We start from the raw sequence: 23570 nt of genomic DNA on the forward strand, positions 1-23570 counted from the left end.
TTCTTTCAGTAGTAGATGCTTCCAAAATGACAGGAAGCTCTCTCTCTCATCATTCCTTCTCTAATGTCAGTTAAAGGCAATCTAAAAACAGTCATTGTCTTCCTTGCGTCTCATTTACTGTAACATCCTCCCACATGCTCTGACAAATCTTTTCACAAAAATTGTATACTTTTTAGACATTCGCAAGAATCAGGAAATGGCGCTGTACAAGTTTCTCTTTGTAATCATCTCCAGTGATTTCCCTTTTCTATTTTATAAAGCAAAGTGATCTAGTCTTCACTGTATGATCCTCCTTAAGCTAATAAACAAAGACTTTTTATTCTCATCAACTGCCATTTCTACTATGACAATACAACTAACCTCAATTGCTTGTATTTTCAAAAACCCCACATTATGCTCTCCTATCCTGCCTGCTATTTTTGAAAAGATAGACGACAGGACTGTTTGTCTTAGTGTCTTACTCCAAATCTCATCATGAAAGTCATGACACCCTGAACACATAGCATGATCACTATGAAAACGATGAGCAAAATAATCTAGCCACTCAACTACCATGAGCTGATATGATGTGCTCTAAAAACGCATTTTGGCAAATCTCTGAGCCTGTTATTCATTCCTTTTCTTGTCCTCTGTGTTAGTTAGTTAGATATTTCTGGCAGCCAGTCTAGGTCTTGAATTCTTTTGTATACACAGATAGTTGTAATATCTGAAAGGTATCATAGCTGCATAAGCTCATCTCCTCATGCAGTTGTTGATGCCTTTCAACTTAATACATGCAGAGAGATAATACAGAAACAGCATTATGAATAAGCCTCTTGGACATGGAAAACTCCTTCATACTTGCAGAACACTTAAGTTTCTTGTTAAGGAAAACACACATACCACATTAAGTATGTGGCCTGAAATCTGTCTTTTAATTACCCCATGCAAAGCTGGACATCTGTGGCATTTCTCTAGTTTTGTTTTCCACCCGTTCTTCTTAGTAGAAGTTGGGGAAATGCACTAAGCTGCCTACCAGAGCACACAGACTGCTCAGCTGTGTTTGTATGCCCTGCTACATGCATTGGCTGACACCATTCACAGATGTGATACCACTTAGTTTTCATAGCAGATTGGGTAACACCTGGCAGAGAATGAAAAGATGGTAACAAAAAATGAATGCATCATATTTCTGAGAGGTCATATTTCTGTCTTCTTTACAAAAACAGATTAAAACTACCTGGAGTTCCTTCACACTTTGATGCCACTGTGGTCTGAGGAACAGTGCAGCATAAGCCACAGACTTAGTAAATGGGGGGAAATGGAAGAGGAACCACAGTCATAAAAGGAAAGCAGAAAAAGACGTTGCTAGCTAAGAGGTCTACTAGAAAGCAAAAAATGAAATTACATCCTGTACACATATAACCTGCAAGTGTTAATAAGCATTCAACAATGCACCCTTGTGCAGGAGTTTGTGTGGAAAATTTGACCTGAACAGTTTCAGCATCTAAGACATTACTTAGCAGTATTATTATTCCTTAACTTTGAACAGAAAAAGCATGGAATTACTTGTCTCTCAAAGCACCAAAATCAAATATTCATGGATTCATTTAGTATCTTTTCATGCCTGTGATTTCAGATAACAGTTAGTTTTTGGTAATAGTTGATAATAGTGATACTTTTGAGTCTAGCTAATGTATTAGGTAAAAAATCCTTGGGGCAAGGATTAGTGCAAATTTCATTCTGGTGAAAAAAAACCACAAATATGATAAGATTTGGTTTGACTCTTGACCACTGAATAATGCACCCTTATTAACTCTCACATTTCCTTAAATCAGCATACCAGCTTAAATCAGCATATTAGTATACACAGAATAAGGTACCCAAGGCATATACTGAGTCTTCTGTAAACTGGCCACTTAGGAAGACAGATCATTTATGGTATGCTTCTGCCTGTTGTTACAGCTCTTCCAACTTTTTATGTGAAGTTGGGTATTTTTTTTTCTTGAGGTTGGGTTATTTGAAAAGGTGGACCATTGAAAAATTGACAATGGAAGGCCTCATGTTTCTATGAAAGTTTTCTTTAAAATTGAAGGAAAGGTTCAAAAACTGTTAATTTATGAATCAGAGAGGAAAAATATTTCATAACTACTCCCTACCCCCCAAGTTTCACGAAGAAGATTGAGCTGCTAACTCCGGATTTCTAGCAGATATCTACAAGGAGCTTCTTCCTATGAGCAATATTTTATCTTTCATGCAGTTGGTCAAATTAAAAACTTGTGGTGGTAAAGGACTATGTGGCAACAAATTTCTTAAGAGTACCTGTAGTGAGTTGGCAACAAATCCATTGTAGTTTGAAAGAGCAAAGCACACATATCCCTTGCAGCCAAATGATCTCTGCTGGCTCCATCTTTCTATTACTTCCTCCTGCATTTGGAGGATTGTTATATCCTGTTCTAGTTAGGAACACTGTCTCTTACACCAAATATATTTTTCCAAGGTTATGTGTATCAGTGTGGATCCTTTTTTTGCCATCTTGGAAGATGTGTCATTTAGATTCTTGAATGGAATAATGGCAAGAGTCTGTTCAGCCAACAAAAACAGGTTAGAAACCCTGGGTTAGTTTATCAGAATACTTCTAAATAATTTCAACCTATGATACCCAAGACTGTATTCAACCAAGCTGATCATTGGACACAGACTTATAAGCATTGTTTTATGGAAACAGTGTGTGCACTCAGATCTGAAAGCATTCCAGCATCTTGGAAGAGTCCAAATTGTTCTTAACATTCATGCCAAATTATCAACAATTTAGAAAACTGTTGCCAAAGGTCATTCCAACTACAGCTGTTTGGAATACAGTGGGGTTTATTGATCTTTTCCTTTGCATAGGTCTTTAAAAAAATATTACATTGTGGAAATAAAGACCCTGAAAAATGCTAATCATTGCCATAGGAGAGGAGAGAGGGGAGGGGCAGTATCAGGGTTAAATTGAGGTTGAAAGACTCCATTGCAGTGCTATTGTTAGGTCCCTATGTGGTAATACTGTTCTCATGATGTGACTTTAACCTAGCACTGTACTTGTGTCCCAACAGATTAGGGAAGCTGGCTCAGCTGGTTGGGACAGAGCTCATTAGGCATGGGACTTTAGGTGGCATAAATTTCACAGCTCCAAAGCAAACTGGAGTCCTCCCAGAAACACGGGTATCATATTCTAACAAATCGCTAATCCCAGAGGCCATCTTTGATTGCTCTTATAAACGGTGAATCATGATCTTTAGGAAAACTTAATGGCTGTGATCCAATTTAGCAGCTGGATTATATTAGTTCACTTTTTTAAGGACAAAGGTTATAATAGCGAGATCTTGTGTTACTCAATTAGGTAACATAGTTACCTTAATGGTTCTGTAACAGTTTGCTGGGTGTTAGGAGCAATGTAATTTCTTTCTTCTAGGTAATACAAAAGAAGGGAATTCCATAGATGAAGGCAGACTAGTAGAAAAGAGAAGAGAGAGAGAGCAAAATAGGCACACCGTTACTGAGAAACAAGAAGAAATTACAAGACATTAATGATAGAGATGCAGTTGAGTCAGAGTACTTTAGAGCCTTGAAAGCACAAGTAAAATGTTTAAACCTGATACACCAGGCAGAAGAAAACAGAGAACATGAAAGACAAGCATGTGTGTTAACACACACACACACTTGTATGATGTACATGTTTAGAGAGCTTAGGACTGAAACGATGGATTTTTCCTGCCTACCCAACACTCCACAACATTGCATTTTCTATGGGATAACATTCATGAATCTTGTAACAAGCTAATGCACGAGAGCATTTATTTCAGCTTTTAGATCATTAAGGGTGCTCTTATTGCAACTGTATGGTCGCATACATTTGTATTGAGAAATTTTATTTGCATACAGTTCACATTAATGTAGCAGACAGAATTTGGCTTATAAACTGTAAAAGCAGTTAAACACGTTTTAAGGTATAAGCTACATTAACCACAGACCTGAAAATTTCTCGAAAGCACTTATCTTGACACATCTAACATCTGTAACATTTAATGGTTGCTTTTTTTTGCAAGTAGATTCTGCTCACACCCAGAAGGGAGAAGGCTGGTGGGTTGTTTTGAAGTGAGAAGTGCCCTATGTTTATTTTTTTCGAGGCTGTCCTCCCCCTGCTCCTCATGCAACTTGGGCCAACCAAAACTCACACAGCCTCAGGAGCTGCCAACAGCCCTTATCAGAGCTTAGAGCAGCTTCTCACGCCATTTACACACACACAAACGTACCAATGCCCCTCTCCACCGAGTGGAGCTGTAGCTGCCCCGGAGCCCTTTCTCCGGGGGACGCCACAAGCCTGTCCCCCCCCGGAAAACCCGAGGGTGGGAAGAGGGGATGAAGCTAGTCTTCTCTCTGGCTCTTGCTCTCCAGGGTTCATCCAGGCACTCGGGAGGACGATTTAATGACCTGCTCCGCCCCTGCTCCCCCCACCCAGGCAGCTCCGAGAGGCTCTCGGTCACACGAGTGGGGGGAATGAGCCGCAGCTGCGGCGGTAGCAGCAGGAGGAGGAGGAGGGAAGGAGGGAGGGCAGGAGGGAGGGTACGAAGGAGGGAGAAAGGAAACCGGGCAGGTGACACGGCGCTGGGTTGCTCTGGCTCGGCGGGCGTGGAGCGGGCGGCAGGAGCGCGGCGGCCATGCACGTCAATGGGAAGGTGGCTCTGGTCACCGGCGGGGCGCAGGGCATCGGCCGGGCTTTCGTCCAGGCGCTGCTGGGCAAGGGCGCCAAGGTAAGCCCCGGGCAGTGCGTCCTCCCTTTCCCTCCCCTCTGCCTCCAGCCGGCACCCGCGGGCGGGGGGGTGGCGGCAGCCCCCGGGGCTCGGCTCGACTCGGCTCGGCGGGGGACCTGTCCGCCTGTCCATCCGCCCGCCCGCCACTCATTTTCCTCCCGCCCCGCTTAGGTAGCCCTGCTGGACTTCAACTCCGAGGCCGGACAGGAGAGCAAGGCGGCCCTGGACGAGCAGTTTGAAGCGCAGAGGACGCTGTTCATCCAGTGCGACGTGACGGATCAGGAGCAGCTGAAAGGTAGGAAGAAGCGCTCAGCGCTGCGCTCCGGCGTGAGGCGCAGCGAGCGGAGCGCGCCCGGCTGCAGCACCGGTAAGCGCTCAGCGCAGCCTTCTGGAGGACAGCCTGCTCCCGATCGCTTCTGGCAATGACTCAAAAACGATTTGTTCCTGAACCTGCAGATGTGAAATATTACTACTACCACAATTTCCCTTTGTTCCTTGGCACATCGGAAAGAAAAGCCAAAGAAGTCGTTTCCATTGAGTGTTGTGTGTGATATTTTTGCATGAAAGCCTCTGTAGAAGATAATTGCTATTTTATGAGTAATATATATAAACTTTAAAGCTCAGACTTGCTTTTTATGAGGTTTCAGTGCAGATTCCAAGCTGCATTCCCTCGTCACAGGAATAATAAATTCTGTACTGGGTTGCAGTGCTCTTTCCATACAGCACACTTAACTTTCATTGTGTGCTGCCATAGCTGAAAGCAGAACTGGTAAAAAGTGGCACACTACTTTATCACAGGGTTAACTATAGGGTGATAACACTTCACCCACATTTTGCAGAAACATGGAATGAAAGCAGCTTCCCTCATGAATGATTTGAGTTTCTGTTTTCACTTAGTGGATAAACGGTGTTCCCTACTGAGTTCTTAGAGTATCATATAACATTGATGTACCTTCACAATATTTCATAACAGGCACATCACTTCATCAAAGTTTCATTATTGAATGATACATTCATAGGTAGTGACTCAGATTCAGATTTTGACATCTCTTTTGTCAGTGCCCTTTCCCCAGAGTAATTTCTGCCAGGCTCAATGTGAACAATTTTGTTCTGTTTTCATTCACTATGCTTCACTTTTCATTTTCTCAGTGATCATTGAGCATATCCATTCCTCTTTTAGAAGACATTGCTGCTATTCCAGAATCCAGCAGTATTGTCCACTGTTCCAAGCTAGCATAATTATTCCTAATTCTATAGCTTTACATTGTCTGTTTGTAAGAGAGATGCTAGACTTTAAATCTGGGATCTGCTCTAATCAGCAAAGTTTTTATCAGCTAGGTTGATTATTGACTTTTTCTCCAAGTGGGAGGAGTAAGGAGCAAGAAAAAGCATCCTAGAGGTAGGAATAAGATGTGCTGCTGCATGGGTGTTACCCCTGTGTGCCTTCTCTCCCACAACTCCTCCTCTCTTTAGTGCCAGCAGAGTTCAGGACCAACAGGGTGTGAACCGGGAAGTTGGAGTGAGTAGGACAGGTCAGCAAGGGAGTTTTTGGACCAAGTTACTAGGAAAAGAGCACTCACAGTAGAATTGGAAGTGGTTCTCACAAAGAGAAAGAGCAAGAAGAGGCGGCTGCTGCTGCTTATGCCTCTCTAATCATTGCATTAATCCTGCTGCAGGTTTCTTACCATAAATTTGCAATCATTTCTCACAATCCTTTGGGGATTCTGAGCTGGTTTTGGTGTTGTTTGTTTGCTATTAAATGCTTTATTTTCATATTTCCCACTTGCAATTGTAAGCTACTACTTAACAAATTTACATTGATTTCACATTTAGTGTTTAAAGGTCTTATCGGATGAATCAAGTCCCATACTTCACGTTAAAGGTCATGTGCGTGAATGAAGTTCCTCTTTTTTTTAACTTTAGCCCTTACAGTAGGAAGCAATTGTTACAGTAGGAAGTACTAGAACTAGTATTTGTAAGTTCATGAGGCTTATAGGCAAGAAATCATCTGTTTAATCTATTTTCAAGTCTTGCCTTTACTTTTTTTCTCTGGTGGTTCTTTCACATAATTCCCCACAAAAATCTCCTATATCACCTCACTTTTGAAAAATCACCATACATTTACTTTTGTCTTCCAGAAACATTTAGAAAGCTCACATATAACTGATGTTTTTGCTTACTTTGCATTGTTTTTCTTACCCTTCCTTTAAAATGGAGCCTCCTCTTAATTTTTCCTTCCCCACTCAATATTTCATACCATAGTCTGCTTTTAACTTTTTATGGTTCCATAATCACTAACTAGTGTGCAGTGCAAACACAGAATTATTCTACATTTGAAAAGGGAAGAATAAATCAGCTTATACTGATATATAGGTGACAACTTCACTAAGAATTTACAATGAGATTCTTCTTTTTGTGGATAGGTAATAGATGGGATTACTGTAGGCAGATAAACTTTTACCTGAAATATTCCAAACACAGATATGCAAAAGCATTTGGTCTTTTCTCAATATGTAAAATAGAAAACTACAATTAGACAAGACTGTTAAATTTAATTTAAAAATCATTGGCAAAATTACTATTATCCATAGTGGTTTTTGAAGATTCTATTAAGAATTAGGTTGACAAAAGATATTATTTAGAGAAGTCTTAAAAGGGAATCAGCCAGTTTCCAAAATTTGGAAGCTAAGTGAGGACCCAAACTATTTATTTTACTCATTGGAAATAAGTTCAATACTTATTTAATATAGTACTTTGGCTCCTAATAAAGCCAGAGGTGTTCATTTGCCCTTGCTGATGCAGAGTTGGAAAGATAAGTGACTGAAGAGTTGAGAAATCAGAGAATCAATTGGCAACAAACATAAGAAAAGCAAAAAAGGCAGACAGACCAAACTAGAGGATTTAGTAATATTACAATATTCTAGTATGGAATATTAGAAAAATCTGTACAATAAAGGGCAGTTGGACAAATAAAACTTGTCCCATCAGCTGCCTAGCTCTTGTTTTGATGACCTGAAGCCTTGAGGCGAAGAAAAGGCTGGTGCAAGAAAAGCTTTGTAAACCCCTGCACCTGCTGCAGAAAAAGGTACATGTCTGAAAGCTGATACCATGCACCTGATTGACACGAATAGCCAAGCTCTAAAGGTTAGAGAAGGAAGATGCTCCTGGGATCACCTTTCAGTGAAGTGATTTCATTAAGGCCTGTCAAGCATAATTTCAGTATACCTGAAATACTGTAGATTTTGAATCACACACCAAACAATGTTTTGTACAACAATATTGGGAGGGTGGTGTCTTGGTTCACATAATAGTAAATATTTAGTGACAAGGAACAGTATTTGGAGGGGGGAAAAAAGCAAACTATATATATATACATGTCAGATAATATCCTCAGTCCTGGAATATCTTAGTCTGGAATGAACATCTGGAAGTCATCTCATCCAACTATCTTGTCAAAGCAGAGCCAGGCTTGATAATAGTTTGCTCCTCATTATGACATCATCATGTTTTTCCATACACATCTTTTATCGCAATTCTAACACTGTCACCTGGGAGAACACAATGTCATTGTGGAAGTTTCCCACTTCTTATTTTGAAATTCTTTGGAAGACAGGTCACTATTTTTATCCTCAGAAAAAAAAAAGATTTGAATTTGAGAAACACATTATTAAAGTTACCTGACAAGTAGGATAAATAACAACTTATCCATAAATAGATACATCTAAACAAGAGTCATGATTAATTATTTGTCGTTGAAATATTCATATCAGTTATTCATTAAATACAAATTGCATTCTTAGGTCAAATTTGGACGGAATGAAGAAAATTGTTCTGAATACATGAACTTTTTTTATTTTTCATTCAAAATAGATGGTGTCAAATCTTGACTTCACTAGCTATATCAAACTGCTACAAATCAAAATATAAATGCTTAATTTATATAATTGGGGTGCCAAACATCCTATTTAATACAAAATGTATAGGTGCTAAGAACTTTCATTACCTCCTGTTATCAGACATTACAAAACTGAATGAAAAGACAGTCATGGTACCTTAATCCTTACAGTTTCCCCGAATACATGTAATGTTCATGCACATTAGATAAAGAATTTAAATGCATGTTGCTCACTAATGGTTAAGAAAATAATAATGACATTTTGGTAGACTAATAAACCATTCATTTTTATGTATGCATCATATTTTATATCTTACTTCCCAGAGTTCTAAGAAATGTCACTCTTGGATCTTACTATAGGTGCTTTCAAAAAAGTAATTGAACATTTTGGAAGGCTGGATATAGTGGTTAATAATGCTGGAGTGAACAATGAGAAGGACTGGGAAAGCACTATACAAACTAACTTGGTAAGCATTATCTCCTTTCACACGTCTATATTTCAGTATTTAATGTTGGAATACAGTTAACAGCCTGTGGCTTATACAGATTGTGCCAGATGACAGAACATTAATTATTGGATTGGTAAGTACAGCTATTGAAACAATCACCACATAACTGAGTGTGTGGTGGCTCCCTAAAGTTGTATGTCCAAGACATACAGCACTGTGTAGAGGTTAACTCTGGCTGTCAATCACCAGACAACATTCTCTTTCTATAAAATCCAATGAAATCCCAAATAGGTGTAAGAATTGACTGCGCAGGGCAGTAGAGCTGCATCTACAGCAGGCCAGTCTGTTTATACAAATGTTTTAGAACATTTTAGTTGCTTGTGAAGTTGCTGGTCTGCATTAGAGAATAAGTTGCCATTTGTTGTTACTACAAGAAAAGTCGTTCAACCAAGAGCTCCACATTTTATTTACCAACCATGCCAGCATAAAATGTGAGTTTTTAATACAGGCCACTTCACCATCATCACTGGTAGGCGCATACTACTTAAGGGTACTTACTTGCTAAAATCCTGTACATTCAACAAGCCTAAAATATTATTTTTCAAACTAACTATTAGCACTTTTTTTGATATTATCTGATACCTCATCGGATCAAACAATAATATCTGTTTCTCAGCTGAATCTTTTTTAATTTAGAGTACACCTCTATGACATCTAAGCTACAAGGAATGACCTTTCTAGCATTAATAAAATTTCTAGGTTAATAAAATTCACCTTGTAGTCTACCAGCTGTGAAGTCCTGATTCAATGGTGATTCAACAAGTCACCTCATGACCATACTTACAGCAAAGTAAAAAAAAAATTTTTGAAGAGTAAAATGTGGAGTTTTCTTATTTGAAATTTGTTGTGCAAAAAGAAAGCTCAGAATATTAAAATTAGGTATGTTTTTGTCAAAAATTTTAATGACAAAGGTACCCATCCTTGAAAACAAACAAAAAAACAAGCAAACAGAGTAACTCCAGGACAAGTAACACAAGTAACAAGCTGTATATGAGACGAGTTACAGAAAAATTAATGAGAAAATAGGCATTTGGAAAAAAAAAAGATTTTAAGTTTTGTAATGCATTTCTCTTGATTTTTTTATATCTATCTGTATTTACATGTTCTTCAAGATTTAACTACTTATATTTCTTCCTCTTTATTTCATTTCTAAAATGTTCTGAAAAATTAAACATCAGGAAACTTCATATTGTGAAGTAAGAGTAGTTTGTCACCCTCAGTGATATGCAACATCAGTATCTATTAGTACAGCTCCCTTGAATTTGAAAGAAGGCTGCACTCTAGATTACTTATTTCTCTGTACTTTTGTGCCTGGTTTTAACACAGGATATAAGTTACTGTAGGCAGCCATCCACCTGTCAGATTTGCAAACACAGATAAGTAGTCATCACTGGAAAAACTGAAGTCTTTGTGAGAAATATGTTTGATTGTGATATGTACTGTCAAAGCAAATATCCTAACTTAGAGTGATTTCCTAATAATTTTTCAATGCCAAGAGCGTCAAACAAAAGATGTTGAGAATCTCCTTCTATTATATTGCAGATGACACCAAGTTGGGGTGGGGGTTGATCTGCTGAAGGGTCAGAAGGCTCTGTAAAGGCTCTGTAAAGGCTCTGTAGATCAGAACAGGCCGGATTGATGGGGCGAGGTGAATTGTCTGAGCTGCAATAAGGTGAAGTGCTGAGTCCTACACTTTTGTCACAATGACCCCATGCAGCACTACAGGCTTAGGGTGGAGTGGCTGGAAAGATGCCCATTAGAAAAGGACCTGGAGGTGCTGGTCGACAGCAGCTGAACAAGAACCAGCTGTGCCCAGGTGGTCAAGAAGGCAATGGGATCCTGTCTTGTATCAGCAATAGTGCAGCCAGCAGGACCAGGGCAATGACTGTCCTCCTGTACTCAGCATTGGTGAGGCTGCACCTCAAAGCCCATGTTCAGTTTGGGCCCCTCACTACAAGAAAGACATTAAGGTGCTGGACCATGCCTAGAAGAGGGCAACAAAGCCAGTGAAGGGTCTTATGAAGAGCAGCTGAGGGAGCTGGTGGTATTTAGCTTGGAGAAAAAGAGGCTCAGAGGAGTTTTATCATTCTCTACAATCACCTGAAAGGAGATTGTTATGAGGTGGGGGTCAGTCTCCTCTTCAAGGTAACAAGTGATAGGACAAGAGGAAGTGGTCAGAAATTGTGCTGGGGGAGGTTTATATTGGATCTTAGAAAATGTTTTTTCACCAAAAGGGTTGTCCAGCATTGTAACAGGCTGCCTAGGAAAGCGGTTGAGTCACCATCCCTGGAGGTATTTAAAAGGCCTATAGATGTGGTGCTTGGGGTCATGGTTTAGTGGCGGACTTGGCAATGCTGAGTTAACAGCTGGATTTGATGATTTTAGAGATCTTTTCCAATCAAAACAATTCAATGATTCTATTAATTTATTTTTGTTTTTACAAGTAATTGAGCAGAAGCAGACTATGAGTGGTCTCAGCAGAAAATCTGAAATCCAAGTCTTAGAAACCTACATGCTTAACTATCAAGCTACTGCCCTATTTTTTTTTTTTAATGGGAATTTTATATAGTTTGTATATTATTGTATAAGCTCACCATAAATGTCCTAATGACCTCATACACAGCTGAACGTTGAAAAATTTCATAAATACGTGGTGGTGACTGGAAGAACATCTAAAATGATGAGAGTAGAAGTACAGTTATGTGGGTTAAATCAGAGCCACTCTAAGATCCAAATAGCTCCACTCACCTATTGCTTTGATTATTGTTTCCCTGTCTAACACGGAGTCAACTAACCAGCTTATTTCCATAAGCATTTCTATCTAGTTACTGTAATTTCTGTAAAACAAGAAATAACACTTTGTACTTCTTGCTTTTTTAATTATAAGAATGGAAGCAAAATAGCTGATGCATGTAATAGCTTCTATGAGTTGGTTCTATAATTTTTTTTTCTTGTAGAAAGGAGAAAAATATATGTGAAATACATTTTTAAAATGTCTCAATTTCCCTCTCTAGGATAGTTGAAGTATTCTTTGTATTATTGCTAAGAACAGAAATAGTTGCTATAGCCACACAGTGTGATACACATTATACACATATTTTTTATTTTAAAAGAGGAAAAAACCCTCTACATGCCAGTCGTTGTCTTAGTGATATCATTTATATATTGATACAACAAATATTCCCTGCCCCAGTTTAAAGTACAAAGTACAGAAGTAGAGCAGTACAGAGCAAGATAAATCAGAACAAACACATCTGGGGTGTGTTCTTTATGGCTAAAACAGTTCACAGAACCGGTTGGTCTTCAGGAACATTTTTAAAGGAGTGTAAGGGAGTTCTGTGATTGTACTGCTTGAGAAATCATGAAGAAAAAAGTTCCAAAAGTTGGGCTTAATTTGGAAGGAAAATAGAGGGAGTAAACCACAGTTCTTACTTGTATCCATTACAGTTTCCTGAGAGCAAGAAAAGACAACTTGATACAGCTGGGGAGGGGGTGTAAGAAGGAGTACTGGCTGCTAAAATGATATTTCCATTACAGTGCTTTCCACCATTTTTCTACGTTTTGTGCTAGACATCCACCTTTTAATTACTTTGTTAGTATTTCTATTACTCTTTTTAGTTAAGTATTCCAGCAATGCCTGGAATATCTATTCCTCACTTCAAAACCCCAAATGTCGTGGTGTTGACTTGATTGATGTTATCTGGATCAGCAGCAGCTTCAACTAGTGATACTCATAGAAGGGTATACTGTTGTTATTATGGCAAATAAAAAAAATGAACTTGGCAACCATACAAGAATTCCATTTTAAAGAGATATTACCAGTGTAGTTTCAGCAGTCTGTCACACACACATATTCATGCACAGAATAGCACAAGAGTGTATGACACATACATTCTTATGAAGGGTCCTACCTACAGTCCTCCAGCATGACAGTGTTTATTGCATTCATACAAACTTTTGCCTAAGGGATCCCAAAATTTTATAATCTGACTTTTTTTTTTTTTCATCAAATCCCTAAAGCAAGAAATGGGCCCACATCTTTATGAGCCTTGAACATGTATGTTATTTAAACACAACTGGGTGTTCTAAGAAGCTTCAATAATTTTATCTTGTGTTGATGAGGCTTTCTGAAATCACTGTAATTAGAGTGGCCATTATAATTACAGTATTTTTTGTCTTTACAAACGCACTTAGCCCATTTCATACTAAAGACAATCCCCCAAATTATATGCAGGTTCTGTTTTTATGTTCATGTCAGAGGTTTCTGAAAACTGACACAGGTTGCAGTATACAGTTAAATGTAGCAGTACTGGTATCACCTACGCTTACATTTTAAATAATACCTGAATCAAAATTTTAAAAGTATTTTATGTGACATTTTGACCACCTTATTATTTTATTATGGCAAAAGTTAACTGTATATATATTTAAACCAATTCCCCAAATGAAATTATGAAAAAATTTGAAAGCAAAATCACAACTATCTCCTGTTTATGTCATGATTTTGCACATTTTAACACATTCTGGCAAAACTTTATATTGCAGGCCAGAACCTGGGCACATCAAAACACCCCAGTCATATGGGATTCAATTATTTAAACGTTGCCCAGAAGTAAGTAGAATTCAAAAGTACACATAAATTTGTTCAGGTGCGTGACAGCCTTATTCTTCATTACTAGGCAAAATGTAGAAATATGCAAAAATTCCAAGTTTTTACATTTTTCATGAGTTTGAGCAATTTTTTTCGTAAGTGACAGAAGTAATAGATTTCCATGAATTTAGAAAAGTCCTTTACTAAAATGAGGTCTACCAACATCATGGTTTGTCCCTGCAAAATACTTAGATTGAAAGTACAGAGAAGATAATGCACCACTGTATATTTATGTGTGACTTCTTTCAATATAGCTCATGTTCCAGCAACTAGCAAACCTTGCAAAATCAATGTTTGCTTATAAGTAAGGACCTGTTCCTCAGAAGGCCAATTAATATTTCAGCAGAAACCAGAAGGGTAACTCGGGAAACATCAGAAGTGATTAATTGAATTTCCTTTTGTGATGAAGACTTCATGGTCATCACAAGGCTGTTCCACTGTGCAAGCCATAAAAGAGAGTATGCTGCAACCTTCTTCTGGTCCATACACCTTGCTGGCCTTTCCTAGTGTACCAGGAGAAATGACAAGGACTGAACTTTCACCCCAAAGTAATGTAACCTGGACCCATAGCTGGATTCAGCAGCTGGAAATACAGACAGAGGCAAGCATCGTTTCTCAGTGCCACCAACAGAGAAACAAGCCAAAAAAAATAGTACTATCTGTAGTAGATAAAATGGCATAGCCAACTGGTTTACTGACAACCAGTGGCTACCTCAATGGCTTACTTGCCTATTCTTCAGCATAACTCGATGTCAGAGGACCAAGTGTCTAGGGAGAGATGTGGCCAAAAAGTGAGAAGTGACACTTACCTTGAAATTAGTAGCACAAGGATCAAATTGCTAAGTACATAAAGAAGCCTATAGGTATAATTATTTTTGCTGTTTATATTGTACTAGGAAGGACACAGTGACTTACTTTAATAGCACAGTAAGTAAATTAATTTTTTAGCTTATGGTTTTAATGTATGTTTACAGTAACCAATGTTGAAGTATAATGAAAAGCAAAGGTTTTGAACTAAGGACATAAGAGCAGCCATTTAAAATGGAATACCATTCCTGTGTCGTTCAGGAATGTGGAGGTGTATGGAAGGGGAGGAGGGAAGTAAAGAAAACTGCACCATAAAAATCTGAAACAGTGTTTCATTCCCACCTTGTAAAAAAGCTACTGACTTGAAGCAAATTGTCAAATCCTGCTATATATTCCTTTCTCCTTTCTGCCTCTTCCTCTCTAGACTTCTTGTTTTCCACAGTTTGAGCTGGAAATTCATCCTCAAGAGCCTTCAATTTCATTTCATACAGCAATCAAACTAACCTATACATAGGAATGCCATAGGACTTGCACGCTTGCTCCAACTTGTCTACGTCCTAGAAAATCTACATTAAAAAAATTAGTCCCACCTTCCTGTCCAACAGCAAAATGCTAAAATTTTCCATGGATAACACAAGCAGCACCTAGTTTCAGACTTTTGAAGTTCATCTTACACAGTTCACAAAGTACTTTTAAATGTTTCCTTATAGATAGCCATCAATTTATAACATCACTGTATGAAAGGCAAATGATCTTGGGTCAAATTCCAGCTCTGTGCTAACCTGCTTTATGAAACCACAAGTCAGTGACTCTTTCATTTTTGTTCAGTATCCCAATCCCTGAACTATATTAGTTCAGGAACCTACATAAAATATTAGGACTGATTACTATTTTGTTTTCTCAAAGGAATTCATATTACCATGTCACCTTGATAGCAACATAATGCTCGTCTTCAGCACTGAAGATGCTGAGCTGTTTTCTCAGCATGAAGTACCAGATGTATCAGACAAGAGCTGGCAAAGGGAAACCTTTTAAAATAGGTGTGAGAAACTATGTTGGTTGGAACAGCTGCCCTGAAACACTAGAAAAAAAGCACTGTGTACTAAGTTACTTTCAAAGCAATTCTCACTTAAAAAGGATGATGATTAATTATGTCCTGGGCACCATCACCAAAAAACACTTTTTTTTTTTTTTTCTAATAGATAAATCTAAAATGAAACACAAAGTATGAAAACTGACTTACAGGTATAACATTGGAATACAAGGACATTATACACATTGGCTGACATTGGTTCCTAAAGGTGGAAAAATATTAATTAGTGCTCTACTGAAGACTCTGAGTCTAATTAGAATCAGAGTTTCAAGATATGATTTCTTTTAGAATGATAGAATTAAAGCTATACAGTCAAAGGACACATAGAAATGTGATGAATCAAAAATTTTGTAAGTTATATTTCTGCTTTTGACACTAAGTTGCCATTTAAGAAATCATTACATTAGTTACTGATTACTGATATGTTATTCTTAAAAGCAACTGCAAATATTTTGAGTATTTGCACAATTATGTTGCAATGTTTACCATACTGTCAGATACCATTTTGGGTTGATTACTGTATGGTACTTCATTCAGCATGTCTGATCTCCTCTAATTTAAATCTGTAATTTATGTAGACTAATGCTAGGAGATATTCCCACACTCACCACTATAACTTTATTTGCAAGAATCCTAAATTTTCTGCTGGCAGTTGAAGAGTAAAATTGGCTGCCTTGAGAGCACACTCAGACATCCATTCCACCTTGATGGCCCATCTTCATTATATGCTGTGGTAAAACACTGTATTTTGATAAGAAAATAAACAGCAGTGTTACTGAGATCACATGTTTTTCAACATCTAGAAGGACAGTAATTTAGATTAGTTTCTGACTGATGATACTAGTTTTCTATAGCCAGGATAAAAAAAAAAAATGTAAGAGTCAGCTGTACCAATTTTTGATTTACCTACATTTAGTTACAAAGCTGACTACTTTGATATTCTTTGTTCTTGACATGTTTATGAACAACATCCCTTCAGCCAAATGCAGTTGTAAACAAAGGAACTGTAAAAAATTCAACTCTAAAATGCTTTCTTGTACAAAGTCTCCCAGCATATTTTTATCTTAACATGAGTCAGACATTTTTTTTATTAGGTAATTTAAAATTTAACTTTCCCAGAATTTTTATTTAATAGATAATCTATGAATTATTGTTGGTTAAGAACATAGGATTAAATTATTAGTCTTAAAAGTACAATTGGGGAATTGCACAATCTGAAAAGACCTTTAGTTTCTTTCATTTAATTGAAAGGAAATTTTCATCATAAACTCAAACCAAAAAAACTGGGTTCAGAAAACACAAATTTCGAGAGTATTGGAGAGAGGTGGATTCTTGCAAGAGAATGGGAAATCCATCACACAGTACTGTAAAGTGTCGTCTGCTAAGTGTGCAGGCAGATAGGTTCTTCTCACCCTGGGTATGTGGTTCAGAGTTATTCTGCAGAATAATTCTTTATTTTATCAGCCCAAACATCATAAATAGCCATTTCACTCAAGATCAGCCACACTCAGTGAGGTTTTTGCAAGGATCACAGGTAAGGATTTCAAGGCTGTAGCAGGTGTAAGGGGCAATATCCAAATGGAAGTCTGCATTTATCTTCAAGACCAGCTCTCACAATACCTTTATGTAAAGGAGAACATGTCTCCAGCCACTTGAAGAAATACTAAGTTAATGGATTCCAGAGAGAGAGAAAGAATAATAGAGTAAATTTGATTGGACAGCCAAGCTACCCACTTTTTTTTTGGTTTATAATTGTGGTTTGGCCAAGGACTCATCTAGCTCTATTATCTCTGAATTAGAAGGAATAGAAAAGCCTTAAAGGAGCCCCAAGCTGTTTCCTTCTTCCTTCCTGATTTATTTTCTCTAATCATCTTAAGTGGAATTCTCTTTTTCTGCTCAGCAGGCTGAGCCACTGCTCCAGGGCATGACAGGACCTGCACCTGCTCTCCAAAGACAGCATTAATCCCTTTCTTCCTAAAATATCTCCTGTACAGCCTATCATACATATATATATATATTAAAAAACACACCCCACTCTTAAGTCCAAATCTAATTTCAGTTGAGGTGCCAATAAGTTCATGTTCAGAATAACCATACCTTATAGCAAAACTCCTGGGAATTGACAACGTTGGTTTTAATAAATCAAACTTACATGTGACAATCAACATTAAACAGCAATAGATTAACCTTTATAAGGGCTCTGCTACTTTCCAGGACATGCAAGAAAAATCAGATTTAGTTTGGTATGTGTCAAGACACTGAAGACAATTATTTGGAAAGCTTCTGTTAAAGCATTTAATCAACAGTGTCTTTTCTAAATTAATCAAAATATTTTTTTAAAAAAGTTAGCTTAAACAAGACTTTCCAGGAAATAAACAAAAAAAAAAAATCTATTTGTGGGATTTTTTTCTTTTAGAAAAATTTAAAATATTATTTCAGAATTTTGAAATACTCACTTTTTGTGGGGTTTTACACTATTCCAGGAAATAAGTATTCTGAAAATATATCAGTGAAAATAACTCATTAAGTGCTGAAACTATAGAAGATGAGAAAAGCTGATTCATTATCAAGATTCCAAAGCAAACTTGGCAATGAGGTCTCAGGTTGTTTTATCTCCATCAATGGACAGCTTCATTTTACTTGAAAAATGAACAAATGATACTAATAAAGCAGGACGTGCACTCTTCCAAATCTGATTCCTATTAAAACCAAAAAGTGTGAAGGATAACTGAAGTTGAATTAAAAGTACTACTTTATATTTTATAACATGCATGTCTAAAAATATCAGCTAATGAAAATTAAATGTAATACCCATCTCAAGATTATTCCAATCTTGCTTTCGGAATTTAGATAGTGGCAGGAAAATAGATAACGTTCTGATTTTAAAAGCTCTTCTTTTTTCCCTCCAATTTCTTTAGTCACTATCTGTTAGGTTTTAGGCACGTACAGACTTTTCATTGTGATTTTTTATATGGGAAATTTCTGTCTCCCTTATTCTGCAGACTGTCTCTGGTCAAAAATAGTGAAATAATCATGCACACTTCGTCTTTTGAACATCTTAATTTTTTTGGGTGAATAAATAGCACTAAACAGTCATAAAGTACAAACAAAGTTCTCATGTAAAAGTTGAAGTAATATTTCCGTAAGACTAAAAGTGTGTCTCAATGCATTTGCCCATTTTAAGTAGAAATTGTAAAGCAAATATGAAATTATTACAGAGACATCTAAAACAATTGGTAAATAATTATGAAACTCATCACTAATGCAGTAATACTGGAACATTTCCCTAAAGTTATTGTCTTCCACAAGGAGCCTTGTGTGCTGCCTTTTTCTTACTGTTTGTTTTCCTCTCAGGTAAAGTGCCTTTCTGGGAGAAACTCTCTCTCATGATTCACCCAGGAGGCTGGTAGCCCCAGGCTAGGCGTGTCTTTGGATATCCCAGTTTAAAAGTCTGAAGTTCAGTGAGAGGAATCTCTGCAGAATTTCTGACTGCAGTAGGGTCCAAACTCAGATTTTAAGGAATCAAGATGATACAGGTCTCAGAAAATTTTTTTCCTCAAAGTTCTTTCTTTAAAAAAAAAAAAGAAAAATATTTGTAAAAATCGCAGCTAATATTATGCTAACAACATCTCACATCTCTTAGAATGCCTTTTTTTACCTTCTCTGTATTTGCCTGTGTGGTCTAACTTCATTTAAAAGGAGTGGTAAAACTCCTGTAACTTTAGTCAGAAAATAATACACCAGAACCAGAAATATATCATGGTACTTAATCCTAAAAGGTGTGAATTTCTTTTGACTTGAGCCAATGCACTTTTAAGTGTTAATTTTATCTTCAGATACAGTCAGTATATTTTTTATCATATAGAACAGAGTGGCTCAGTAAAAATGATAGGATTTAGATCAGTTCATCTGCCACTTATATTTTTAGATAAAGTATGTGTTCCATCTATAAATTATTTACTTTTTATTTCATTCCCTTCACAGCTTTTATTTCGCATTTCAATATTTGTTTGTTTATTTATGCATTTTTAAGAGAAATAAGTAAACTGCTATTATTTCTACCTATTGCAGTTGTGCTTCTGAAGTTATTGAGTTGCAATACTGTGGAGTGTCTCTGTGTTTAAAATCTTCAAAGTGTAAATAAGATCACTGGTAAAGCAATACAGGTTCTAAGCACCACAATAAAAGCAAGTTTCAGTTTTTAGAAGCACAATAGATACTTTGAATACCACCAATAATTCAGTAAAATATTTTTAATAGTTTCAAATAATCTTTGAGTATCTTCAATAATCTTCTTCTCTATACCAGACATCTGTGATCAGAGGAACTTACCTTGGCCTAGAATACATGAGAAAAGGAAATGGAGGTGATGGAGGAGTAATCATTAATATGTCATCCTTGGCAGGTGAGAAAATTCTCTGCATAAACAATTTCTGGTGGGTTTTCTTCTTAAGTAAATGAATCATACTGATCAGTCTTACTTTTTCTTCTTTTTGCGGCCCTTCCCAGTTTAGAACTATCTTGAACTGGTTTTCATCTTAGCAACAGAAGGAATATCAAACGAGCACAAATTTCACTTCCTTTTTTAAACAAAATTCGATAGGAAAAAACAGTAATTTTCCTAATGTGTCAGTCTTGTATTTAAAATCTTGAGCCTGACATCAATTCCTCCATTCAACTCCAGAGGAACACAAATGTAGGAATATCTATGACTAGAGTATAACTATTTTATTAACAAAGATTGTCACACACCCACTCTGTGTTCCAAGTCCTTTCAGGTGTGATCTACCTGTACTTGAGAAGTCATAAAATTAACACTCATATTTCACCAAGCTTAAGTGTTTTCTTTGCTCACTACTTATCTGTGCTATAACTGTATTTCAATTTATTGGTATAAAAATAGAATTCTATGGATTCTAAGTCTGTTGGGGGTAATGCTGCCCAGTCTGAGGCAGAATTCTGCACCATTTCCTGTAGATATACTCAATGTTGCAGTGACTGGGCTCACAGCAAAAAAGCCCAGGTGAAGGGGAAACTGGAGAATGAAGTCACCTGACAACCTTCCTCAAATATTTTGTGGGGAAGTACTCTCATTCTCTATTTTTTGTTTGGAGAGGTTGTTCTCTCTACTGTCAGACTATCTGTGAAAAATAATACATATGCTACCTTACACTCAGATTGTCAGAGGGCTTTTTTTGTATCTCTGCAGATTACCAAATTATAGTAATTTCGTTCCAGGATATTCCTGTGTTTTAACAATGAAAAGCCAGTTAAGACAGCACTGGTTATAGTTAACTGTTTGTGCATAGATGTGGATGTTCTGTGTATTTTTAAGTTCTCATATAAACCTTAGCTTTTGTGATAAAAAGTCCAGTTCATCCTATTGACATAATGCATATGGATCTTGAGGATGTGACTTAATACCTGCACATCTGTCAAACAGGTGAGAGGTTCTTTATCAAAAGACTCCAAGTACCTTTAAGTCAGAATTTGTCATACTGCCTAACGCATTGCCTACTGACACCAGTAAGTTTATCCCTATAGGCTGAAATGGACATTGTATTGGGTCCAAATTAACTTGAAGGAAACTGCTGCTGCAGTGCAAGAGTTCATCAACATAAGTAAAAGATTAAACATTTTCACAGAAACACTGATGCCCATGCAGTGCTTGGAAAGGGTAGAGGTAGCAAGTAGTTTGATGCCTTTTCTAACTAGTCTCAAACAAACACAAAATGATTTTGTTTTTAAGACCTAACAGCTTGGCTGTTCAGTTTGTTAAGAGCTTGTAAGTGCTGTTTTAATTATTTTATTTAAGTTTGAATTTATTTACTTAAGCTTTTAATATTAACATTGGGCCATGGTGATTGAGGATATCTGTCAAAACAAAGTTTCTTTGCTTTGTTTGGTTTTACATGGCTTGTATTTAGCAATTATTTCCAAGGTCATAAGGAAAAACACACTTTGAAAGCTAACAAATACTAATTTTTTATTGCTTATTTATTTACTGCTCTTTGTGACTGTAATTCTCCTTTCCAGTCTGAAGATCTAAGTCCTGCAGTATTTTCCATATATGAAAGGCAAAATTCCATTGGCTTGCTTAACACCGCCTTCAAGTGTTTTCTTAGAGCTAGCTTCTGTTGATCATTAAACTTCTGAGTGATCCCCCTCACTGTCCAAGTTCTCTGTAAGATACAGACAGCAAATCTTTCTGAGCAACAAGAAGAGCTATATGTAGTGCTTACGTAACATTCAATAATATTTCCTTTGCACATTAATGAGCTACCAGAACATCACCATGGGAATTTTGCCAATGATTTGGACTAGGGACAGAATCAAGCCTTACAGTTTTATATTTCCAAACACCAACAGAACTACTTAAATGATTTCTATGAAGCGGATGCTTAAAAGTGTTCATTGAGCTGGATTAAAGCCAAAGCATCCACCCTATCCAGTACTGAGTCTTCCTTTCTTTAGTCTCTCCACACGACAGGACTAAGAGAGGGAGAGAAATATGTGAGCACATGCAGCAAGCACTCAACTATGTGTCAAAGCAATAAAATGCAATTTTATTGGATTTGTACATTCATACCAAGAAGTAATTCCGCTAAACTGAGATAATGAGAAATGTGTTTTACTTTGAACTTGGTTCCATAAAAAAGAATTCCAATGACTGCAGGTTTTTGCATTGGAATAGACTTAATTTCAAATTCAAGGAACAAAATGTTCTAAAATTTCTTCTGTAGAAAGCTATACATGGTACCTTTAATTGCATTTAATGGAATAGTTACAGGCAACAGAGAAAGCATACAAAACTAAATTTAACTCAAGAGGCTGTTTAAATCATTAAATTTAACACAGTCTTTTACCTTGTGGTGGCTGATACATGTACACTTTTTGCAAATAAAGGGCAAAAGCAATTCAAGTATAGGCATACACTTGTTTTGACAGCTTTTATATTTTTAAGAAGGTATTCTGTGAAACTGAATTTGTATCTGTCTGTATTCTAGCAGACAAAAAAAAGTCAAAGTATTCACAAAGGGCTTAAAAAATATTAGAATTTTTTAGCATAGTATCGTGCTACTTTTTTGAGAGGCTATTCAATATGCAGTGGATCTGGAAACCTTTCTGCTCTACAGCCATATCGGTGGTTTGATTGCAATCAAATTCAAGCACTCAGATTCTGCAAGCACCTGGTCTGTCTTCCCTTTATTGAAAGCTTTGGCCACAAGAAATACTTAAAGTACCTGGTCACAGCAAACAAGCTTTTTTAGGATCAGTTCCTATATGTATTAGAAGAACAAAACTAGGCATATGCTTTCATCACTGAGCAAGCACTCTATCACAGTGACACGGGAGAGCAGAAGTGTCAATGGCTGTACAACTGGGGCCTTCAGCATCATGACAGAGCTTCTGGTCCCTCCCCTTTGTGAAAAGAAAAGTGCTGAGCAGAATCTGCCAGAATGAGGTAAAAAAATTTAGAAGCTATTCCCTTCAGACTTCAGTTCACTGTAAAAAAAAAAATCATAGAAATGGCACAACTTAGAATTTTTGCTAGGATTTCTCTTTCACCTTTGTTTTGGCACTCAAGAAGACTACAATGATATCATGGGAGTATGCAGAGAGAAAATCAGAAAGGCCAAAGTCCAACTTAAAACTAAAATGGCTAATAAATCTTATTCAAAGAAAGGGACTTACTCAAATCTTTGAGGGCAACATGTTCAGAGAGCATAACTGGGGAAAAATGCTTACTTCTGTTTTCCTCAAAGTTCTTTGTTCCATCAAAGTGGAATGAAAGGAAATACTGGTTTCAGCAAAGCTTACTGATACCATCCAAACTTGTTGA

At 37.1% G+C, this 23570-nt stretch overlaps 1 protein-coding gene across 3 annotated transcripts in view; it reads left to right on the forward strand.

Annotated features, from left to right (window-relative positions):
• The first annotated feature begins 4563 nt into the window (after window positions 1-4563).
• Window positions 4564-23570, forward strand: part of HPGD (15-hydroxyprostaglandin dehydrogenase) — a 59714-nt gene continuing 40707 nt past the window's right edge. The window contains exons 1-4 of one of the 3 annotated variants that reach the window (XM_048304290.1): window positions 4564-4772; window positions 4944-5067; window positions 9028-9134; window positions 20036-20132. In XM_048304290.1, coding sequence (XP_048160247.1) covers window positions 4680-4772; window positions 4944-5067; window positions 9028-9134; window positions 20036-20132 — 421 coding nt within the window. In that variant the 5' untranslated portion in view covers window positions 4564-4679. The remainder of the gene's footprint in view (window positions 4773-4943; window positions 5068-9027; window positions 9135-20035; window positions 20133-23570) is intronic. The other 2 variants (XM_048304292.1, XM_048304289.1) reach the window with 2 other exon arrangements.

This window comes from Corvus hawaiiensis, chromosome 5 (genome assembly GCF_020740725.1).
Source record: "Corvus hawaiiensis isolate bCorHaw1 chromosome 5, bCorHaw1.pri.cur, whole genome shotgun sequence".
Classification (NCBI taxonomy): domain Eukaryota; kingdom Metazoa; phylum Chordata; class Aves; order Passeriformes; family Corvidae; genus Corvus; species Corvus hawaiiensis.